The sequence below is a fragment of the Triticum urartu genome, chromosome 6A, assembly GCF_056163025.1.
Source record: "Triticum urartu cultivar PI428250 chromosome 6A, HENAU_Tu73, whole genome shotgun sequence".
Taxonomy (NCBI): domain Eukaryota; kingdom Viridiplantae; phylum Streptophyta; class Magnoliopsida; order Poales; family Poaceae; genus Triticum; species Triticum urartu.
In genome coordinates this window covers 432017028-432038010 of record NC_141878.1, presented here as the reverse complement: position 1 = coordinate 432038010, position 20983 = coordinate 432017028, and the positions used below count along the sequence as shown (strand labels likewise).

Sequence of the window (20983 nt, the reverse complement as noted above, 5' to 3'; positions counted from 1 at the left end):
TATAATATAATAATTTTCATGATCCGCGACATATAACTGTGAAAGTATTTTTCCACTCTATTATATTTGTTAGGTCCGGTGTACCTCATTCGCACTAGGGCCTTCATAATGGTTGGGACAGTCCTGGGCCAAGGGAGAAGGAGGCTAGGGGCGGGAGGTAGGGGTTGGGCTTGGCGAGGGAGGAAGAGGGTAATAGGGTGTAGACGAGATCGGACAGCGAGCGGAGGGAGGCAAAGGCTGGCGGCGGGGTCGTGGCTATGGATGGGAGCACGATTCAGTATTGCAACCTACCCATCTCTACCGTACTATCCTTCATTCCAGATCCACCAAACAACACTGGCAAGATTAAAAAAAAAGTTCAGGCTTGGAATGAACGACGTCCCAAGTTAACAAAACGGTTCTCCCTGCCAACGAAATTTCAATTCATGTAAGAAAACGAAATTTCGACTAATCAATTTAGGAATGAATGACAACAACATATAAGAATGTCTAGATTGAGATACATTTGCTCCTTCTACTGTTGACTAGTAATCGTGTACGTGTAAAACTGTAAATGCACGTATTGACTAATGGAAAAAAGTGATGCATATAGTATTAAATTTTATCAAGTTTTTCAAGCTATATAATAAGTTCACATAATTTTCTACTGAGATAACGTTGAATGTACAATGCAATAAAGCTTTCAGCTTTTGTTCAATATTTCTTAGCCTTGAAGGTTTTATCTCGTTATCGTCTTACATTATAAGATGAAGGAAGTAGTAGACAAGCCATTGGGCTGTCATATGAAATTCGGTAACTAAAAAGAATATATATGTACATAGTAGAAACAATGTATGTGTCCCAGAGAATAAAAATGAAGTGTCTAGCCATTTATCACCCAGTCAGCAAGGTCTTCCACTCATGTAAAAAAAGAAAAAAGAAAACACAGCCTTCCACTGTGCTGGCGGCTGGCGCGACCGTGGACTACCTTGCCAACTCAGCCGGCCCCGTCAGCGCCGTCATCCTACCTGGCCGCATTCCGCGCGCCTCACACAGCTGGCGCCACAGTTGGCCGGTAAGATACACCGCGGTGGAAACGCACGAGACGTGACGACACGGAGGCGAGGAAACGAAGACGGAAGGAACAGCAACCGGCAGCAGAGCCCCAAAGCAAGGGGAAGAAGGCTTCCAGTCCAATCAAGCCCCCGAAGGGTCAAGGATACAAGGAGTCGAGGCCTCGGAGGAGAGCGAGGTCGGCATGGGGATCGTGGAGACGTGGGTGCGCGAGAAGCCCATCCGCACCTTCCTCGCCCGCCTCTCCCGCCAGTCGGCCGCCGCCTTCGTCGCCTCCACCACCTCCCGCTCCCCCGCGGCGGCCGATGGCGAGGGCGAGGGCGGCGGCGCCGACGGAGGCATCCCGCAGCTCTCGTCCGTCGCCAACTCGGTTGTCTCCCGCTGCTCACGGTACGCAGGGGCCTTCCCAACCTCAAGCTCGCTTTGGTAGTAGACTAGTAGTAGGGGTCGAGGGTTGAAGTTCGATTCAAGCCGTGTACTCTTTGCTCCTCTTCTCACTCACCCAACTGATGCTGATTGCTTGCCCCAAATTCGTTCGATCGGTTCATCTGAGGCGTGTGCTTAAATGCTCATCTGAAATCATCTTAGACTGTTCAGTACCTATGATATGATTGCTCGCTGACTGTTAATTTAATTTGCTTAATTCGATAGGAAGCGCATGCGTGCTTTTCTGTATTACTTATTTTCTCCACTTTTGTTAAACAAAAAATAGCAGCGCCCTTTCATTCTCACCGTCGGCAGTAGACAGTAGTTATTGTCCTCAGGGTGGATAGAGTACAGGAGTTGATGTATATAGAATACTCTCTTTTAGTTGGGCATGAATTTATAGTGCTTCAATGGATCTCCCTGTGAGTTTCAGGGATTCACATGGTTTTCGTGTATGACTGTTGACATTGACTTTCTTCATGCATAGGGCATAATATCTGTAATGTCGACTTCACCATTTTGCTAGACTGCACATTCAATTGATATATTCTGCATCTGCAAGATTCACTGACTAAAAAGAACGGACCAATCAGCATAGTTACACCACCACCAGGTTAATCGTAATTTAACTTCCATCTGAAATTAGCTCATATAGAGAGGAAATGCGACTGCTAATTTTCTCTGCATAAACTGTTACATTCTGGAAGTAGAGACTATAGTAATAGCCTGTGTTCAAAATATCGTCCAATAAATCAGTTAACTGGCCAATTAATGCCCTACTCGCCAGCTGGCCGAGCAATTACTAGTTAACGTTTTCCTGAACGTTGGTAATAGCTAGTTATTTTTGGACATTTGTATGACACACTTCAATATTTCGCTAATGCCCACATGTCATTACTCATATAAAAAAAGAGCAATTGGTGGTAATGGCCCGTTTGCTTCTACCTGTACTAACCATGAAAATTGAATTATGGGGCTGCTGGTTTTCTCTGAATGAATTCTTACATTAAAGGTAATAATTGATTGTGCCATACGCTTTGCTACCAATGTTTGAGACAGATGGGATTGCCAGATTGCTCATCACCCAACTTAAATATGTTTTGCAAAGACACCCTGATCTATCACGAATTTGTGGATATGCCTAGCAACACCTCAATCCCATAAAGTAATTAGTCTAACATGTAGTAAAAAGTTGTGGCCCATAGCAACGCACCAGGTTTCTTGCTAGTAATTGCTAGATATCCAGTGGTTCTTACTGTATCTGGTCTTGTTGTGAGAGAGAAAGTAAAGCAGTATAAGTTAGCCACAGTCGAATCAGCTAAATCCGACACACCATTTTGATCAAGTCAAGTTCTATACTTTGAAGAACTTCGTAATTAGCCTTAAAAACATGATATCACCCTATTCGCTCCTAAAATTTCCACTATCATACCCTTCCATTCATATCGGTGCTGTGATGTCTGACAAGCTTCTACTTCAGTTCCTCTCAAAATGATTAGTTCTAAAGTCAAGTGCTTAGTTTCCTCAGTTTTACAATTTCAGGATTCTTGCTGTTGCAACTGAGAACTTGCAGCAAAGTTATGAGGCTGATTTCCCAGATAATTGTAAGGAACCCAATACATATGCCAGAGAACTATTAGAGTACTGCTGCCACAAAGCTCTCCATGAAGTAACTACACGTCCAGACTATTTGGCTGATATGAATCTTCGTCGTTTAATGTTTGATATGATGCTTGCTTGGGAAAACCCAGGTTCTGAGGAAGGATTGCTAAAAAATGTGAGAAATCTTCATTGCTGCAGTTGGTCACCATATACCATTCGTCTTCCCTTTTTTCCTTTATCAAATAGTCGTGTTTGAAGCATAAATAAATAAATGACACCTGTATTTTCTGAAGAGAAATTTACAATTCTAACTTTATGATATCCATCATTCTTTCTATTTATTGTGATTGTCAGAATTCTACCTTGTGTAATCCCGTGGAGATTGAAGATGAAGATGAGGGATCAATTTTCTATACGAATTCCACAAGTTTAGCTGTTCAAGTTAGTTCTGTTTACAAAACATCGATTTTTTTTGTTACGACCACATTTCTTCATGTGTCTGCACATGATGATTTTGTGCTGTTCATTTGTAGGTTAACGACATGAAGACAGTTGGCTTAAGTGCTTTTACACGAATAGCGCCTTCATGCCCAATAATAGCTGACTTGGTTACCGTCCACAATCTATTTGATGCACTTACGTGTTCATCTGGTGGCCGGTTACATTATTTCGTATATGACAAGTATCTCAAAAGTTTAGACCGGTAAGAAATACAGTTGATGGATGATCAAGCTCTCATTATTTATTTTCCCCACCCTTTGTTAATGTCTGAGGAATCAATGTATGAATATCCTTTGATCACTGTTAGTGCTTCAAATTAAAATAGACCAAGTTCGTATTCTCTACAACTGTAGTTGCATCATTAGGTGTTTTTATTGTGGAATTGATACTGTATTGGTAGTGCTTTCTATTGCCCCAGGTCTTTTTTCAGGGATATTGAACCCTAGATTTAGAAACTTTCCCAAACAAACCTTTTGACCAGGAAAAGGTTATGCTATGAATCTATGGTTGATTCAGTAAAAAACATTAAGAGAAATATCCATGTTATTGTGTAGGGTATTCAGATCTATCAAAGGAGTTATGCAGTCATCACTTGCTTCAAGTTTTAATCTTGATGCTGGGGAATGTATCTTAGCTATTGATGGTGACAAGCCTATTCATCCTGTATTGCAGCATATTGGGATATCAGCTTGGCCAGGTGAACTGACTGACTGGCATTTGATTTTCATTTTGCAGGCATGCTTCATTTAGGGAATCCACTAATCATCTCCTTATTTTTGGCAGGAACATTGATCCTTACAACACATGCTCTTTATTTTCAAAGTATCAGAGTTGGTTATGGTGATAAGATTGTTAAATATGATTTAGCAACAGATTCAAATCAAGTGATCAAGCGAGATTTTACTGGACCATTGGGTGTTCGTCTGTTTGATAAAGCTGTGATGTACAAATCAAGCACTTTGTAAGTATTGAAATGGGAAGAGTTCTCTAGTACTTATGTTACTGAGCACTGTAGCCTGTAGGTGTACTTTCATAGGTTTCCTTCAAAACTAACAGCACCATATTTGCAGAACAGAACCAATTTATTTCGACTTTCCTGAGTTAGGGAGCCCCTCACGAAGAAACTATTGGTTAGCAATCACTCGTGAAGTAATGCAGGTGAATAGATTTATCAGAAAATTCAACCTTGAAGATATTCAGAGAGCAGAAGCACTCTCAAAGGCTATCCTGGGCATCTTGAGATACTCTGCTGTGAAAGAAGCTTTTCATATTGCTCCATCTCACTTTAAGACAACACTCACTTTTAGCTTAGCTGAAAAGCTCCCAAAAGGAGATATGGTATTAGAGGCCCTATACAACAACTACTTCCAACTGTTGGACACTTCGTTGAGCCATTTGGCAACTGAGCCATCAGTTGACAAAGCACCGCAGACTCATTCTGTACCATTTTCATTATATGCTCTCTCTAGAATGGGATTTAACTTGCTGAAGAGAAAAAATGAAACTGAAAAGGAGATAAGCTTTTGTGCTGTTTGTGTTGGTGTGACAAAATCTCTGGAGGTTGCTTTGCAAGAGTCATTTCTTTATTCTGAAAGAATAGAGGCAGCACGTGCTACGGTTGATCAAGTGAAGGTGGAAGGTCTTGATGCAAATGTAGCCCTCATGCAGGTGTGCTGATAAGATCAACTTAAATTGTTCTTTTCCAATGGTCACACCCAAGTGGTGTATTGTACAAGTACATTATTGCCATTTGATTTCTGATGGTTGGCCCTTATTTTGCAGGAGATACTTTTTTCGTTCATTCATGCAGGCAAACTTATTTACTCTTTAACCAAGTGGGAAGATCCTCTAAAATCATTTTTGTTCTTAGCTTTTATCCTCTATGTTATCCAAAGGTAATTTCGTTGTGGTTGCTGGATCTTATCAAGTATGCTTACGTATATCGCTTTGCTTAATATGTCTTTTCTTTGTTATGTAGCGGGCTTGTCAGTTACACTGTGCCCTCTGTTTTCATAGTCTTTGCTGTCGTTATGCTTTGGCATAAGTACAGTGAAGAAGGAAAACTGTTGGAAGTGCTTGAAGTAAGACCTCCTCCAACTAAAAATCCTGTCGAGCAAATCTTGATCTTGCAGGAAGCTATATCCAAGTTGGAAGATACCCTACAGGCTGTAAATATTGTTCTTCTCAAGTTCAGAGCTCTCTTGTTTGCAGCTGTTCCAAAGGTTTGTCCTTGCTGTTGCTTTTGAATATAAGTCTTGTTTATTGAGGGATATGTCTAGAAAGCTCGCAGTGCATCGATAATCTCTTGATGTGCTTACCGCTTTGATGTATTTTGTTTTACAATTTGACACAACTTAGTGATAACATTTATTTGACTCATCAGATATTGAGCCATTTCTAGCCCAATATTTGTCTATACATGTGTGATAGTTTACATCCAGCATTGCACGTCATTCCAAAATAAGTTATCTTTGTACCTATACAAAGAGGTCGATCTGCCAAAATGCTAATCTCCATATTTTCCCTATGCAGGCAACTGAAATAGTCGCAGTGGCACTTCTTGTTGCAGCTGCGGTTGTTGTGTTGATGCCTCCTAAGCATCTGCTCCTGATGGCAGTCCTGGAGGTTTACACGAGGGAGATGCCACTAAGGAAGCAACACACAGAGAAGTTCCGAAGACGAATTAAAGAGTGGTGGGCCCGTATTCCAGCTGCTCCTGTACAGATGATCAGACCTAACGAAGACAAGAAGAAGATGTGACTATGAGCTCTGTGTCCATTGCAACTAGGAGCTCACAATTTTCCCCAATCTCCTAGCCAGCTAACATGTACAGATTATCACCCTTGATTACCCTGAGAATCGTTTCTACTCCCTCCGTCCTAGTGTCAAAAAACATCTTACATTATACTCCCTCCGTCCCAAAATAAATGTCTCAAGCTTAGTATAATTTTATACTAAAGTTAGTATAAAGTTGAGACACTTATTTTGGGACGGAGGGAGTACATTTGTAGTGCTAAATGCTAATGATGTCTCCTGATTAACAATGTAATCATTGTACATCTGTCATTGTTATGGATGCATAAAAAGCTACAAATATGTCTGTACAACAGTTGCGTTGAATTATTGGACAGTCGCGTTGTTTGTTTCTTCCCTCTTTTGTTGTTCCTGACGTGTCTATGAAGGCTGCATAGATCATGTTCTTTTGCGGCTATGCAAGATTGGTCACATAGAAAGGGAGAATTGCTGCCATCGAATTGGCAATCTTCAGGTGCAGGCACTGTTCAAGTGGACTGGACAAGTTCTGAGCCGTTGCTGGTGCGCGCTCTTTCCTGACAGCAATATGATGTTCAAGTTTCTTGTTACAGTGTTGCGGTAGCAGCATTGAGCAACGGTGGTAGGTAGGCGGCAGCGGCACTCCTACCTAACCCTCCCCCCTTCTAAAGCGGAACCAAGGAGCGACGATTGTTTGACTTCTCCCCACCAGAATCTGCACAGGCAGCAAACCAGTAGGCAACTCTCCAGCAATGGCTGCCGCTGCATCGTCGCCCTCCCCTCCGGCGGTCATCACCTGCCGAGGTGACCACTCCGTCCCGCCCGAGCTTCTGGTTTCGTCGCGTGAATGCGTGCTCCTGACCCGGTGAGTGTTTGATTGCGTGCAGCGGCGGTGGCATGGGGGCCGGGGCAGGCGCTGGTGATGGAGGACGTGGAGGTCGCCCCGCCGGGGCCACTGGAGATCCGCGTCAAGGTCGTCTCCACCTCCATCTGCCGCAGCGACGTCACCCAGTGGCAGTCCACGGTACGCACCGGCACCACCAACAGCTTCTTCCCCCCGAGCATTTGCATCCCATTCCGAGTCTACTCTCAACTTTGATCCGAATCGCAGGCGCAGCCCGATCTGTTCCCCAGAATTTTCGGGCACGAAGCATCCGGGTCCGTATCACAATCTCTCTCTCCTTTTGCTTTCACCGCTCACACAATTCACAATGCTGACAGCCTAACACCTGAAGTCCGCAGGGTGGTCGAGAGCGTCGGGGAAGGAGTGACCGAGTTCCAAGTGGGAGACCACGCGCTCATCGTCTTCATCGGGGAGTGCATGAGCTGCAAGCACTGCGTGTCGGGGAAAAGCAACATGTGCCAGACGCTCGGTCTGGAGAGGAAGGGCGTCATGCACAGCGACCAGACCACCCGCTTCTCCATCGGCGGGAAGCCCGTGTACCATTACTGCGCCGTGTCGAGCTTCAGCGAGTACGCGGTTGTCCACTCGGGCTGCGCGGTCAAGGTCAGCCCCACCATGCCCATGGACAGGATATGCCTGCTCAGCTGCGGCGCGTCCGCAGGTACACCCTTCACTTTGCCCCATGCTCCTCTGAAGCTTGCAAAGAATTGTTTTGGTGTCCAAATTATTCATTCATCTTGTTTTGAAGGTGTCTGATCATCCACTGTTCATTGCCCTGTTAATCTCTTCTTTAGGCCTTGGTGCGGCTTGGAATGTTGCTGATGTATCCAAGGGGTCAAGTGTAGTTATATTTGGTCTGGGAACTGTAGGACTTTCGGTGAGTATCTACATAAGCTGCTATTGTATGTAAGTTAAGAAAACACATATCAAGAAATGCAGTTCTGAGGCCCATATCTGCTGATTTAGGTAGCTCAAGGTGCTAAGCTACGGGGAGCTTCCAAGATTATTGGAGTAGATACCAATCCTGCTAAGCAAGAAAAGGGTATTTTTGCAGTGCAAAATAATAACTGTATACTTCTATGGCAATATTTTTTCTGCAAACTTACTTGGTGTGTCTGTGTCACAGGGAAGGCTTTTGGTGTTACAGATTTTATTAATCCTGCCGAATTGAATGAACCTGTTCAGCAGGTACTTTTCCTGAAGCTTTTGGTTTGCTTCGTTATCTGATGATTGTGGAACCCGGCTCCCTCGGTTAGGGGAGGAATATGGAAAAAATTAAATTAGATCAAATTGGCTGATAAACTTGAACCACTGATCTATTACAGTTTATATGATTATCTTAACTGCATCTTTGGTGTACAAATGGCATTCTGTTTACACAAAGAAACTGATGCGCTCAATCATGGACTGGACTAACCATTAAATTTTGACAAAATCATAAGATAAAGCAAGAACACAAAAGTTATTTGCCTAGGCAGTACTTGTCCAACAAGATTATGCACAGTAAGCAAGCTTTGGGTTACACGCTTTGCCAATGTGCTCTTATAACAACTCCATTCATAAGAGAGAGATGTCAAAAACTGATGTGGTGCTGGTTTTCACTTCATATGTTTTAACCGATTGATCCCAACCTGATAAACAACATAGGAATGACATTTTGTTCATCCTTTCAGGTAGTAAAACGGCTTACTGATGGAGGGGCTGATTACTCTTTTGAATGTGTGGGTGATACCGGAGTAGTCTTGACTGCATTGCAATCATGTTCTGATGTAATTTTCTGTTCGTCTTTTTCATTTCTAGTAACCGTGTGCCACAAAAGTTTACTATTATGTTCAGATGCATTTTCTCCTCTCATGTTTGGTCTTGTCAGGGATGGGGACTGACTGTAACTCTTGGTGTACCAAAAGCAAAACCAGAAGTTTCTGCTCATTATGGATTGCTTCTCTCTGGAAGAACACTGAAGGGGTCTTTGTTTGGAGGATGGAGACCCAAAACTGATATACCTTTGTTAGTGGAGAAGTACGCAAACAAGGTAATTTGGAAAATTGTTGCAGAACCAAATGTTTTGTAATGCTTTTCCCAACTTTCAGTTAACAATGCTAAATTAAGCAACTGAACTTCATTATTCGTCTTGGTGTAATTAGTTTGTCCCTCTTTAGTGTGGTGTGAGATTGTGGAGGCAAGTAGAAATGACACTAGTATAATGGACCAGACATTGCAGAATCAACGATTGCCACACAACAATAGATTCAATAAATGTGGCATGTGTAATATAGTTTTCAGCCGAGACAAATTATTTGGAACGCGTAGACCTCAAATATGCATTGATCATTCTGTCATGTAACTTCTCAGGAAATCCAAGTTGATGGCCTTGTCACACATGATATGCCATTCAGTGACATCAACAAAGCGCTTGAACTGATGCTACAAAACAGGTGTTTGCGATGCGTGATTCACATGCCAAAGTGACAGGATTGATTTATACATCAGTGCCATCATACCTGTACAATTTTGGTGGTTTTCTCATCAGTAATTTTTCACTTGATCTGCTCCTGGCTCGAGTTTTCATGACACCAACATATTGAAGCTCTAGTGTGATTCTCTATTGGTGTCTCACCTTAGAGTTATGGTGTTATAGTTGTTGAGGAGATTACAAATCATACTGATATTCCCTTGGAATTCCTCATATGTCCGACCTCAAGAATTATTCGTGTAATCTAACTTGTTAAAAATTGATCTGTTAGTGATTATAATGGTGTATGCATGTTCGGTGCATTGTGCAATATTGTTCTAATATTGAGCTTCTTGATTGGGATGAATTATGTAAAATTGAATGTTCTAAAAATGTAAACAAAATTATTTCTTCTTAATGGATGGGTTATACATCATATAGATTGAGGACCCATTGTATGGTCCTTCGTGAAGAATTCTATTTTGGAAATAACGAAACATGTTATTTGCGTGCGCTTCAAGGTGTATCCTCGGCTAGTAACCACTCTTGGTATCTGTTAAAGTTCAATTGTGGAAGCACCATGTTTCAAAATATGTATTCCCATAATGTTGTTTTTATCCAACTATGCGTCATGTAATATGTACATTATGTACTACATAATGTTTCTCTTGAAGTTCTCTGCAAAAAAAATCTCTTGAAGTTAAACAAGTTGTGGGTCCCCTTTTGGCACTTTTTGGCACAAAAAAAAGGATCACAAAAGTTCACAGAATGGACTGAAATCCGTCCTGTGATTTTAGTGAGCAGCACCGGATGAGAGGATATACTGGATGCTTACTTTATACTTTTCTAGCAAAGTTGGTGGCTAGAAATCTGTCAACAAAAGCATTAATTCACAAGAAAAGATCCGTCTGTACAATGCTCTTCAGATCCTTGGACCTTGTTGGGTAATTCATTTTAACTGGTCGACATTAATAAAATTGTTTTTCTTTCTAACATTCGGCGTAATAGACTTCGTTTCTCACTATTGTCCTCTAAAGTGTTGCAGAATTTATGTTCTTTTTCAGCTGCGGAGGAGTGATCCCTTTTAGAAGAAGGCCTTCTTTCTTGTCTGAGCTTGGTAACGAAACTTCATTAGTGGTTAGCTTCCTTCTTCAACAGTGGGTCTAATTGGGGAAGCTCATATTCCTCAGGATTTAGGGCCAAAGGGAAATCTGGCAATGGAGGCGGCGGTGTGATGATCCGGCTGACTCCGGTATTTGATGTTCTGAATTTAGAAAATATTTATGATTAACATCTGTTCATTAAAGGTAAATAATTGTCACCCCTTCTAGAAAATATTAGTATTACCTTTCTTGGGTGTTAAGGTCCTGGTTATTCTGGAGCTTGCTTAATGTCTCTTGTGGGATCATGTCCAAGAGATGTTTGGTTGTTCCGAAAGGAGTTGAGATCCTGCAACATTACATGTTCAAAATTCAGTCTCCATTTTGATTGCTTCAAGCAAAACTCTGCAAGTTCAAATATTCAACTACTCCCTCCGTTTCTAAATATAAGCCTTTTTAGAGATTTCAATACGGACTACATACAGATGTCTATAGATGTATTTTAGAGTGTAGATTCACTCATTTTGCTCCGTATGTAGTCCGTATTGGAATCTATAAAAAGGCTTATATTTAGGAACGGAGGGAGTATTATACAATGCAGCAATAATGGCTGTGTGCATCTTGTGGCTACTATGCAACAATAGCTTTCAAATAGCAGGCTCCTCGGAATTATTTCCTCCTTGCGCCAACTTGTTCATACTAGGCCTAGAAATCGCCAAATGGCACAGTAGTAGATTTGGGACAGGTTAATCAAATCCTAAAGAAGACTAAAAATTGTCAACTGACCTTGATGTCGGAGGAGTCGAATGGAAGACCTCAGAGGCTCTTTTGCTCTCTTTCAGAAACTCCTCTGACGCTTGTAGGGATGATGTTGCCATCTCCTGTGATTTCTCGGTGTTTCCCTCATCAAGAATCAACCCATGGAAGTAGTATGCAGCAGCCTGACAAAAATATAAAGAGCAACAGTACCGATTTAAATGTCTCTAGTTAGCAAGGTAAAGAGACCTACATATTATATATCTTCGCCATGTCGAAGAGTCTGTGTGTGATCTGGTGAAGACTTCAATTTAAATGGGATATGTAAGGTTGCGTCTAGTGGCAGAGGCACAAAGAAATAGCTGGGTGGGCCAGGCTAAGGTGAGCACAAAATTGTTCCCTCACGCCCCAGTTCTGCACATGAGCTGGGCGGTACACGGCCGAGTTTTGCCCTCACGTAGCTCCACCATTGGTCACAAGCAATATTTTTTTTTCAGTTCAAGACATGGAACACATTTGCAATTTGGAAATCAAAATAATTAACATGTTCTGGAATTATGAGAAAATAGTGGTAAGCTGGTATGCACACCTTTGCTTCAGCATACTTCCACTTTACAAATAGTGTGTGCTTTTTTGCCCATCCATCTGACAAAGGAAGCTCCGGTATGCTATCCTTAATCTGTAGAACAATAATTTATAGATTCAAGTACAAAAGGATTACACAATAGCTGTTGAATGCAAAAACAAAATGATGAAGTATGATGGGAAAGAACAGACCCATATGCTCATAACTTCATAAGCCCTTTAAAATAGGTCTGAGAGAAAGAAGAAACACCTGCTGCCAATATTTGACCATCTCGCAAGCTAAACGTCGTTTGACTGCTAAAGTGGCCTTTGGATTATCAATTGCCAATCCAAGTTGCATATCAACTCCCTGTAGCATTTGAAGATGGTAAGTCACTCAAACATCCCAAGAACAAGAGTACAATAATAAACCCCTATATATCAGATCTACTTGCAACCAATGTGACAGAGTTGAGTAGTTCAGTTTTGGATGAGATTAAGAATCATTTACTTTTTGATTTGTCCTTACACTTTGCAAAACAAAAATCATCAAATTACTGAAGAGTACCTGGCCAAGTCCTTGCAAGCTAAGAGCTTTTAGATTTCCTTCAACTAGATCTACCGGGAGTGCCCTTCTGAAATTAGGACCAAAGAATTCAGTAGACGTCATCCTAAACTCGGGCTCTTTGAGCTTCATAAACTGATATAACCAAGAATTAAACCTTTTTTCGGGCGGTATCTGCGGAAGTACTTGATTAATTGCACAATCCAAGTACCCACCGGCTTTCAAGAAAACATCAACAGTGGCTCGCCTGCTCTCTGCCGGACACGTGTTTTTTTTGTGTTGTTAGCACTTAGCAGTGTACTAAATCATGAAAACTAACAATGTTCTTAATCCAATAAGAATCCAAGATGTTAGTACCGAATGACTAACCTTCAGACACCCTCGGCCCATGGCCGTCGCCGTATGACCTCGGAAGAAGCAGAGAGTTGGCCTGCAGGAAGCACACCATGGCCATAAGGTGCAGCACAGACAGCACCTCATACCAAGCATCCGCCATGGATGTCTCCTGCAACCAAACCATGAAGTAACTTTGAGCATCTTTTACCAAGGGATCATCTCTGAACATGGATGGACCCCATCCTTATTTTATTTACCTCAGCATCGTCCTCTTGGTTAGCCCAAACAAACTGCACTTTGTTTCTCAGACCACTGCCTGCAACATCACTCATGATGAATCAGTCAGAAAACACCATCATAAAAACAAAGCAAAAATACTGTATGACAGGATACACTCACTTTCTTTCACCAGTCCTAGCAGAACTGGTAGGTACTCTTCCAAAGCCTGGAGAAGATTAGCAGTGCCAGACCCTCCTGAAACCAAACAAAGGCTACAAATCAAAACAAAACCCCTCATATATATTTCACATATGTAGCAGGCTAGCAGCAAAGCAGGATCCCCTCTACACACCGTGCCGCGTCGTCCTTCGCCTCGGCTTGAGGGCCATGGCCGATTCCTGCATTGCCATTGCCACGACCGTTGCTCTTAGAGCCGACAGCCTCTCCACCGTGCTCTTGTCCAGGTGATCCGCGAGAGACTGCGAGAAGTCTACGGTTCTTGGTACCCTCAGCCCTGGGAGGAAGACGACCACCTCACCGACGCTTCTTGGCCTCCCCCGGCGCACAACACCGGGGTCCTTCCATTTCGACGCCCCACAGCCCATGGACGCTACCCTATCTGCGATAACGAATTTGGAGGAGAGCCGGTCAGCTGGTTGTGGAGACTGGAGACTAAAGATCAAGGAAAGAAGTTTATCCCAAGGAACCTGTGGAGTGAAACCAAAGCTCAGCAATCAATCAACTGTTGTAAGACACTGACGACCAGGACACGAAGTGGCCAGGAAGCAAGCATGGAGATCGAAGGGAAACACGCACCCTGATTCTGATTGATAGCACAAGAAGTGCAAAAGCGACGGAAAGATCCTCACCTTTGCTCCTTGCTTTACGGTGAGCCTTTTGGGCTTCGCTCAGCGGCCGCACTGATAATCTGAACCAGAACGTGCACCTTTAATTAGCCTCGCTTGTTCCTGCACTAATAATTTGAATCAGAAATGAGAGTGCAACTTGAGCGAATGGAAGGAGGGGAGTTGGCAGTTCCTTTGTGGGAAAGAGAGACAAAGCATATGACAGAAATGGTGTCAAGTTGGGGTTAGCTGAGCTGGAAATTAAGAAGTGGCATGTGCCTAGTACTCGAAAAGCAGTGCTAGTAGGTCTCATGGTGCACGGAGCTGACCACTTGATGTTTGTGCCCCGCTAGTTTCGTCTTGAAGCAATGGAAGGGTTTACTGAACTTGGGATGGAAATAAAAAGCCATGGAGCTGAAAATTGAGTACCTTAATCTTGTCGCATGTGCTGCTTCTTGTCTTGCAGCAAAGATACGTAGAGCTACGCTTCTAGAAAGAGCTAGCTCTCGTGTATTGGGATTTGATTTGATTTGATTTGGGGAAGTAGAACTGGAGGAGAACGAACGGAGGTCCTCCTGGTCTTGGAGTTGGAGGTGATGGGCTGAAGGAACAAGTCTAAAGTCTGGGGAGGGGAGGAGGGAAACGAGTTGTAAAATCTAGAATGGTGACGTGTATACTTAAAGGCAACGTGCTACGCGCTTGGTGATGTGTGGGGGCAACTGGCTAGGCACTGGCACGCCAGAATGAGTTGGCCGCCACCTCTTGCCTACTAGGCAGGAGTCGCTGATACATGTCGTCCAGTGTTTAGGAAGTGGCAGCCCACTAATATTCAGTTTTTTTTGTCGATGTTAAGGAAATGTTGACAGTTTTTCTGAAAGAGACCTCTTTTTGAAAAGAGAACAAAAAAAGGGTGAAGCAGTGGTTACTTTATGATTTCTCCCATTTATTTTCCATGTTTACATCATATTTGTTGGCGTGTCTCTGTCTATCTGCTTCTTCTCCTAGTGGCTAGCTATTTTCTGTTGAGGAGTATTATTGCGGGCTGAGTGGGCTAGCTAGATTAAGCATTAGTGCCATGGTAACCAACAGATAATAGTACAAGGGTGAGGGCGGAGCAGGCACAGATCACGTTCTCTCGCCAAAGCGATCTTTATTTGACTCGGAGGAACAAGAAAGAAAGGAAGCCGAGCTTCCCGGGGGTCGTAAACCATCATGCACGATGGAAGCAGGTGATCCGGTTGGATTTTCTCTTTCTTTCTCTCGCTTTCATCGTATCTGCACTCTCAAGAAAATCTACCGGTTGGATTGTTATTAGATGAAAAAAAAACAAAGAGAGAAAAACAAGTTTCTTTAACCAGTTAATATGATCATTATTAGGTGGCTTAATGTCTAGAACTATTTGCAGACAAATCTTGAAAGTCAAGAAACGCTAAGGTGGGGCATAATAATGTTGGAACTGATAGCAAATGATGTTTTCATAGCAGTGCACGGCTGGAGGGTGTGGGAGGTAACTGAATCATGGCGCGAAGATATGTGGCTGGTGTCTCCTCGTTTCTTCTACGGTGCTGCTTCTGAGTCAAGCTTCAGACGGTGGGTTACACCTAGGTTTTGTTTTGTCTTGCTGAGGTATATATTAGCTGGTTTATTGTTGCTGGGTTCTGGCGGCGATTGATGAAATCATGTCATGAGGATCTGACCTGCAGACTTCCAGTACCTGTACCCTTGTTGCCCTTGTGAACTGAAGCGATTTGGGCGGTGATAGGTGATGGGCCGATGGCTGCCGGAGTTGCTCAATTCTCCCTGCGTTTTCTATTTTTCAGTTCTCTGGTAGCAGCATTGTAGATTTTGATGGGCTCCGTTGGCTAATATGGTTAGTCGTTGGAATTTGGATACTTTAGCGTCAGGAACCTCTGGTGACTTCTGCGTTGACCCTGGCTCCTTACCCCCTCTGTTTTTCTACCGCACTTCCGTAGGCAGCAAATTCTCTTCTCTGTTTATTTCTTCCGTGACGTCTGCTTGTGTGAGGTGCTCAGTGTCGCGGTAAAAGAAACCCGGGTGCGCCTTTTTTTTTTAAGAGGACCCAAGGAGAGAAACGCAGACGGTCGATCATGTGTCCCCGCCTAACCCACATCTCGCAGCCATTGGCATGGCACGGCATGGCAATACCACGTAGCACCCAGTTTATCTACCTACTGAAGAAGAGGTCCGCGGACACGGCTGCTTCCCGTGATCTAGAAGATCGCATTCGTACCAATGCCTACGGGCTACGGCTTCGATAGGCTCGTGTGTCTCGTCTCGTGACAGCGGGCGTGGCACGACGACGGAAATGTTCAGAAAATTCCAGTTACGTGCACGCGAAGGGTGGGGTGGGGAGGTCGACGCGCGCAATATAGAGGCACCGCCGGAGCGGCCCCGTCGGCCCACGTGGCGGCCCCGTCGTCCTTCACGCCTGTCCAAATCCGGCTTCCCGTCGGACCGAGCCGCCGCCCGCCCCGTCGTTGGAGGCAACCGGGAAAAGGCTGTCGGCTCCGGGACGTCACCTCGCAGCGCTCGTGCTGGCTGCCTTTGTCCTCGGCCGCAGGGAAGCTCCCGGCCGGTGCCCGGTGGCACCCAGCGATGAGCCAATGAGCGTGCGTCGTCGACCGGGCACGGGCACCCGCGGGCTGATGGCAACTCGTGCGGTCATGGCAAATCTTTTATGTTTCTTGCGTCCGAGGACAAAAACAGATCGAAATGTACGTGTCAAGGGAGCTTCTTTGAGTTCTTTTCCGTTTCTTGAAAAAAAAAACAATGAAGAGAGTAAGGCATCTCCTATCGTCTGCCCGTAAATCGGACACCGTATCCGTCCACGAACCGGGACCAGTCTGTGAACATTGATGCGGAAGCCGACCAACCAAAGCTAACAACGTACATCTGCTCTTAATTTTTTGTTCAATCCACACACTCAAAATAACCACATATCTAGTTCCAATTTACCTATCAAATGTTCAAATGCAGCTGTAGTTCTAATTTAAGTATTATATTTCAACAAAGTATTCAAATTATAATACTTCAAACTTGAATTTAACTAGCACATGTTACTAGCAAAAAGTCACTTCAGAGGACGGGTGCCTTGGAGCCCTATATTTAAAATAGTGCCAAAATGCTATTTTGAAGTTTTAAAAAATTCTGAAAATAAATCAACATATTTACATGGATGTATATTACACATGTGCAAATTTTGATGTTAAAATAAGTAACCATGTGAGTTACACAAAAATGAAAAAATTGTGATTTTGGAAAGATGAATAGTGCATGTATTACTCACTATTTGGAAATCAGCATTTTGTCATTTTTGTATAGCTTATATGTTTACTTATATCATCACCAAACTTTACATGTATGTAATATACACCCATATGATCACGTAGAATTCTTTTCATTTTCTTTGGAACTTTGAATGTGATTTTAAAGTATTTAAAATAGAGTCCTCCAACACACCTGGGTTCCAAAAACCACTCTATGAAAAAGTAGACATCAAAACATGCATTGGATATAAAGTTAATCATTCTATTTGAAAAAAATGTTAATCATGTATTTAAAATTTGCTAAACTTGTATGAAAAAAGGTTTTGATGTACACAAAAAATATACAGTGTGTATGAAAAAAGAAGACATCAAAACATTGAAAAAAATGTTAATCATTTATTCAGAAAATCTAAACATACTGTAAAAAATCATTAGCGTAGTCTAAAAAATGAGCATACCATTCAAAACCAATATTTCAACTTTTATTTGTAGTTTTTTGAACGCATATACAAAAACATGTGTTTGAAAAAATGTTAATCATGTATTTCGAAAATGTATTAACTGCATAAACAAATGTTTCAAATGTATACGAAACACTTAAAATGTGTATGAAAAAAGTATATTAACACACATGAGAAAATGTTAACCATGTATTAGAATTTAGAAAATGTTTCACGTGTACGTGAAAATGTATAATACATATAAAAGTTATAGAAATTAAAATATATATTTGGAAAATAATGTTAGTCGTGTATTTGAAAAACATTAAACATGGATAAGAAAAATGTTTATTTTTTGGACAAAGGAAAAAAGACATTAAAACATATATTTGGAAAAAATAAGGAAACCGAAGTCTGGTTGTTTCGCGTAATTGGTACAACTGATATGTAGCTCTAGCGCCTCCTATTGGACGTGTTTGTAGGGGTAAACCAAGTTTTATTGATCAAAAGCCATAGATATTAAAATACATCTTGAATCATGGGGTTGGCCTAGCCACACATGACGTCTCTGACCTAAAGAATACGAAAGCTAGCTTGGCTAAAAAATGAGCTTCTCTATCAGACTCAACCTTCGAACGAAAAAACACAACTGAACATCTCTGATGAATCTCACATATGAGTGCTATGTTGCCCTTGATAGCCATTGTGGATGTCTCCAGCGAGTTACTTGGGGTCTGAAGCCACCATAAAATTATGTAAAAGTAGGTCTTCCACCAGCGACGGTGCCTTCCTGCACGCAATTGTGTCTAATGTTGTTGGGTCGTGTACACCATGGATAACCATGACTGAACTCCCTATATAATTTCCTTGATCGTCTCGGCAGACGGCCGCTACTGTGCTGTCTCTGGATGGCACCGATAACCAGCGTCCACATGAATTTTAGCGAATCTCAATAGTGGTGCCTTCTGCCACTGTTCACCCCTTCCTATTGGACGTGTGCAGGCGTCAAATAGTTGAGGTGGCATAGGTTCAAGAGGAAATGGGCCAGCTCTAACGATGTGTGGCTAGCTGCCTGGAGCGCTCGTTCAGCAGTTTTCCTTTATTTGATTCTTTTTTCGTTTTTTTCTCCTGGTTTACTTCTGGAAAAATGGTTGTTAGCTTTTCCTTAGGATCTAAAACATTTAAGAACTTACTAAAAATACATGTGTTAAAACAATTATCACATGTTTAAAAAATGTTTAGTGTATTAAAAAATGTTCACTGTATATCACAAAAAAGTTCACCTTATACTAAAAATTCTACGTATGATATGGGAAATCGTCAGTGTGTATTTAAAATGTTGACTACTGATTACAAAAAGGTTCACCATGCATTAAAAAATATTTAGCATATAATAATAAAATGTTCAGTGTGTATTTAAAATGTTCAATAAATATCACAGAAATATTCACCATGCATTAAAAGAATGTTCAGCGTATATTAACACATGTTCAACATATGTAATATTTTTTTCAATATCAATTTAAAAGATGTTAAATGTATTTTAAAAAATGTTTATTCAACAAAAAAATTACAAATAAAAAATAAAAAATGCAAAAACCGGAAGAAAAAAAATCATATGAGCAATAGGCAACCCCAAAAGAAGAAAAGAATAAAAATATAAAACAACTCAATCAACAAAAACTGAAAAGAAGAACGAACCATCTAGACCAAGATAAAACATTCATAAGAAAAAAAAATACAAACCAAAATATAAATTGAAAACGAAAACAACTTAAAACCGGACGAACCCTCGTCTCCTTGTTTTACACCTGTTGCATCGACGGTGTACCGTGGATGACGGAAAAAACCTCAGTTGAGTGCGACGAGTGGTCGTTGCTCCATGCCATCAAAGGGGGTGGAGGAGGTGTTGGGCCTGCGACGGCGGACGATGTGGTACGGGAAGGTTGCGGCACGTGACTAATAACCCACAAGTATAGGGGATTAATCGTAGTCCTTTCAATAAGTAAGATTGTCGAACCCAATGAGAAGCGGAAGAAAATGACAAGCGGTTTTCAGCAAGATAATGTCTGCAAGCACTAAAATTATCGGTACCAGATAGTTTGCTAGCAAGGTAATTTGTAGCAAGCAACAAGTAATAATTGTAACAAAGGTCCAGCAAGGTAGCACAATCCTTTTTGTAGCAAAGGATAGGCCGGAACGATCTCTTATAATAAGCAAATCATTCTTAAGGACACACGGGAATTTTATCTAGTCGCTCTCATCATGTTTGTTTGACTCGCGTTCGCTACTTTGATAATTTGATATGTGGGTGGACTGTTGGGGAACGCAATATTTCAAAAAATTTCCTACGATCACGCAAGATCTATCTAGGAGATGCATAGCATCGAGAGGGGTGAGTGTGTCTACGTACTCTCGTAGACCGAAAGCGGAAGCGTTGAGCAACGCAGTTGATGTAGTCGAACGTCTTCGCGATCCAACCGATCAAGTACCGAACGCACGACACCTCCACGATCTGCACACGTTCAGCTCGGTGACGTCCCTCGAACTCTAGATCCAACTGAGGCCGAGGGAGAGTTTCATCAGCACGACGGTGTGTTGACGGTGATGATGAAGTTACCGACGCAGGGCTTCGCCTAAGCACTACGACAATATGATCGAGGTGTATTTCCATGAAGGGAGGCACCGCACACGGCTAAAACAATTGTCAACTTGTATGTCTATGGGGTGCCCCTTCCCCCGTATATAAAGGAGGGGAGGAGGGGGCCGGCCGGCCTCATGGGGCACCCCCAATGGAGGATTCCTACTCGTACTAGGAGTAGGTTTCCCCCCTTTCCTAGTCCTAATAGGAGGGGGAAGGAAGGGGAAGAGGAGAAGAAGGAAAGGGGGCCGGCCCCCTCCCAATTCGGATTGGGCTTGGGAGGGGGGAGGCACCTCTTGGCCGCCTCCTCTCTCTTCCACTAAAGCTCATGTAGGCCCATTAAGGCCCCCCCGGGGGGGGTCCGGTAACCCCCCGGTACTCCGGTATATGCCCGGACTCATCCAAAATTATTCCGGTGTCCAAACATAGCCTTCCAATATATCAATCTTCATGTCTCGACCATTTCAAGACTCCTCGTCATGTCCGTGATCACATTCGGGACTCCGAACTACCTTCGGTA

At 42.5% G+C, this 20983-nt stretch overlaps 3 protein-coding genes across 6 annotated transcripts; 2 read left to right on the top strand and 1 right to left on the bottom strand.

Moving 5' to 3' along the window:
* Positions 1-1180: 1180 nt before the first annotated feature.
* On the top strand, positions 1181-6732 carry LOC125513667 (polygalacturonase inhibitor (DUF639)). Its single transcript, XM_048678832.2, has 10 exons — positions 1181-1443; positions 3022-3256; positions 3436-3522; positions 3615-3784; positions 4137-4279; positions 4366-4543; positions 4653-5250; positions 5365-5477; positions 5561-5804; positions 6115-6732. The coding sequence occupies exons 1-10, from the start codon at positions 1238-1240 to the stop codon at positions 6340-6342; spliced, it is 2202 nt and encodes a 733-aa protein (XP_048534789.1). The 5' UTR covers positions 1181-1237; the 3' UTR covers positions 6343-6732.
* Positions 6733-6882: 150 nt separating this feature from the next.
* Positions 6883-10054, top strand: LOC125513669 (GroES-like zinc-binding dehydrogenase family protein). 2 transcript variants are annotated; one of them, XM_048678837.2, is made up of 10 exons: positions 6883-7158; positions 7242-7378; positions 7466-7512; positions 7597-7919; positions 8053-8135; positions 8225-8300; positions 8385-8446; positions 8932-9027; positions 9129-9290; positions 9611-10054. In XM_048678837.2, the coding sequence occupies exons 1-10, from the start codon at positions 7107-7109 to the stop codon at positions 9725-9727; spliced, it is 1155 nt and encodes a 384-aa protein (XP_048534794.1). In that variant the 5' UTR covers positions 6883-7106; the 3' UTR covers positions 9728-10054. The 2 variants fall into 2 exon arrangements, with proteins under 2 accessions (XP_048534794.1, XP_087384360.1); XM_087528234.1 differs by having other exon boundaries at positions 7466-7919.
* A 467-nt stretch (positions 10055-10521) lies between these two features.
* LOC125513668 (uncharacterized) lies at positions 10522-14732 on the bottom strand. 3 transcript variants are annotated; one of them, XM_048678835.2, is made up of 13 exons: positions 14525-14732; positions 13958-14218; positions 13603-13869; positions 13431-13505; positions 13289-13347; positions 13065-13200; positions 12853-12949; positions 12699-12765; positions 12402-12500; positions 12156-12245; positions 11597-11751; positions 11058-11159; positions 10522-10974 (listed from the first exon to the last, which is right to left on the bottom strand). In XM_048678835.2, the coding sequence occupies exons 3-13, from the start codon at positions 13853-13855 to the stop codon at positions 10842-10844; spliced, it is 1266 nt and encodes a 421-aa protein (XP_048534792.1). In that variant the 5' UTR covers positions 13856-13869; positions 13958-14218; positions 14525-14732; the 3' UTR covers positions 10522-10841. The 3 variants fall into 3 exon arrangements, with proteins under 3 accessions (XP_048534792.1, XP_048534790.1, XP_048534793.1); XM_048678833.2 differs by having other exon boundaries at positions 14120-14218; positions 14525-14731; XM_048678836.2 differs by having other exon boundaries at positions 14120-14223; positions 14525-14716.
* Between the last annotated feature and the right edge of the window lie 6251 nt (positions 14733-20983).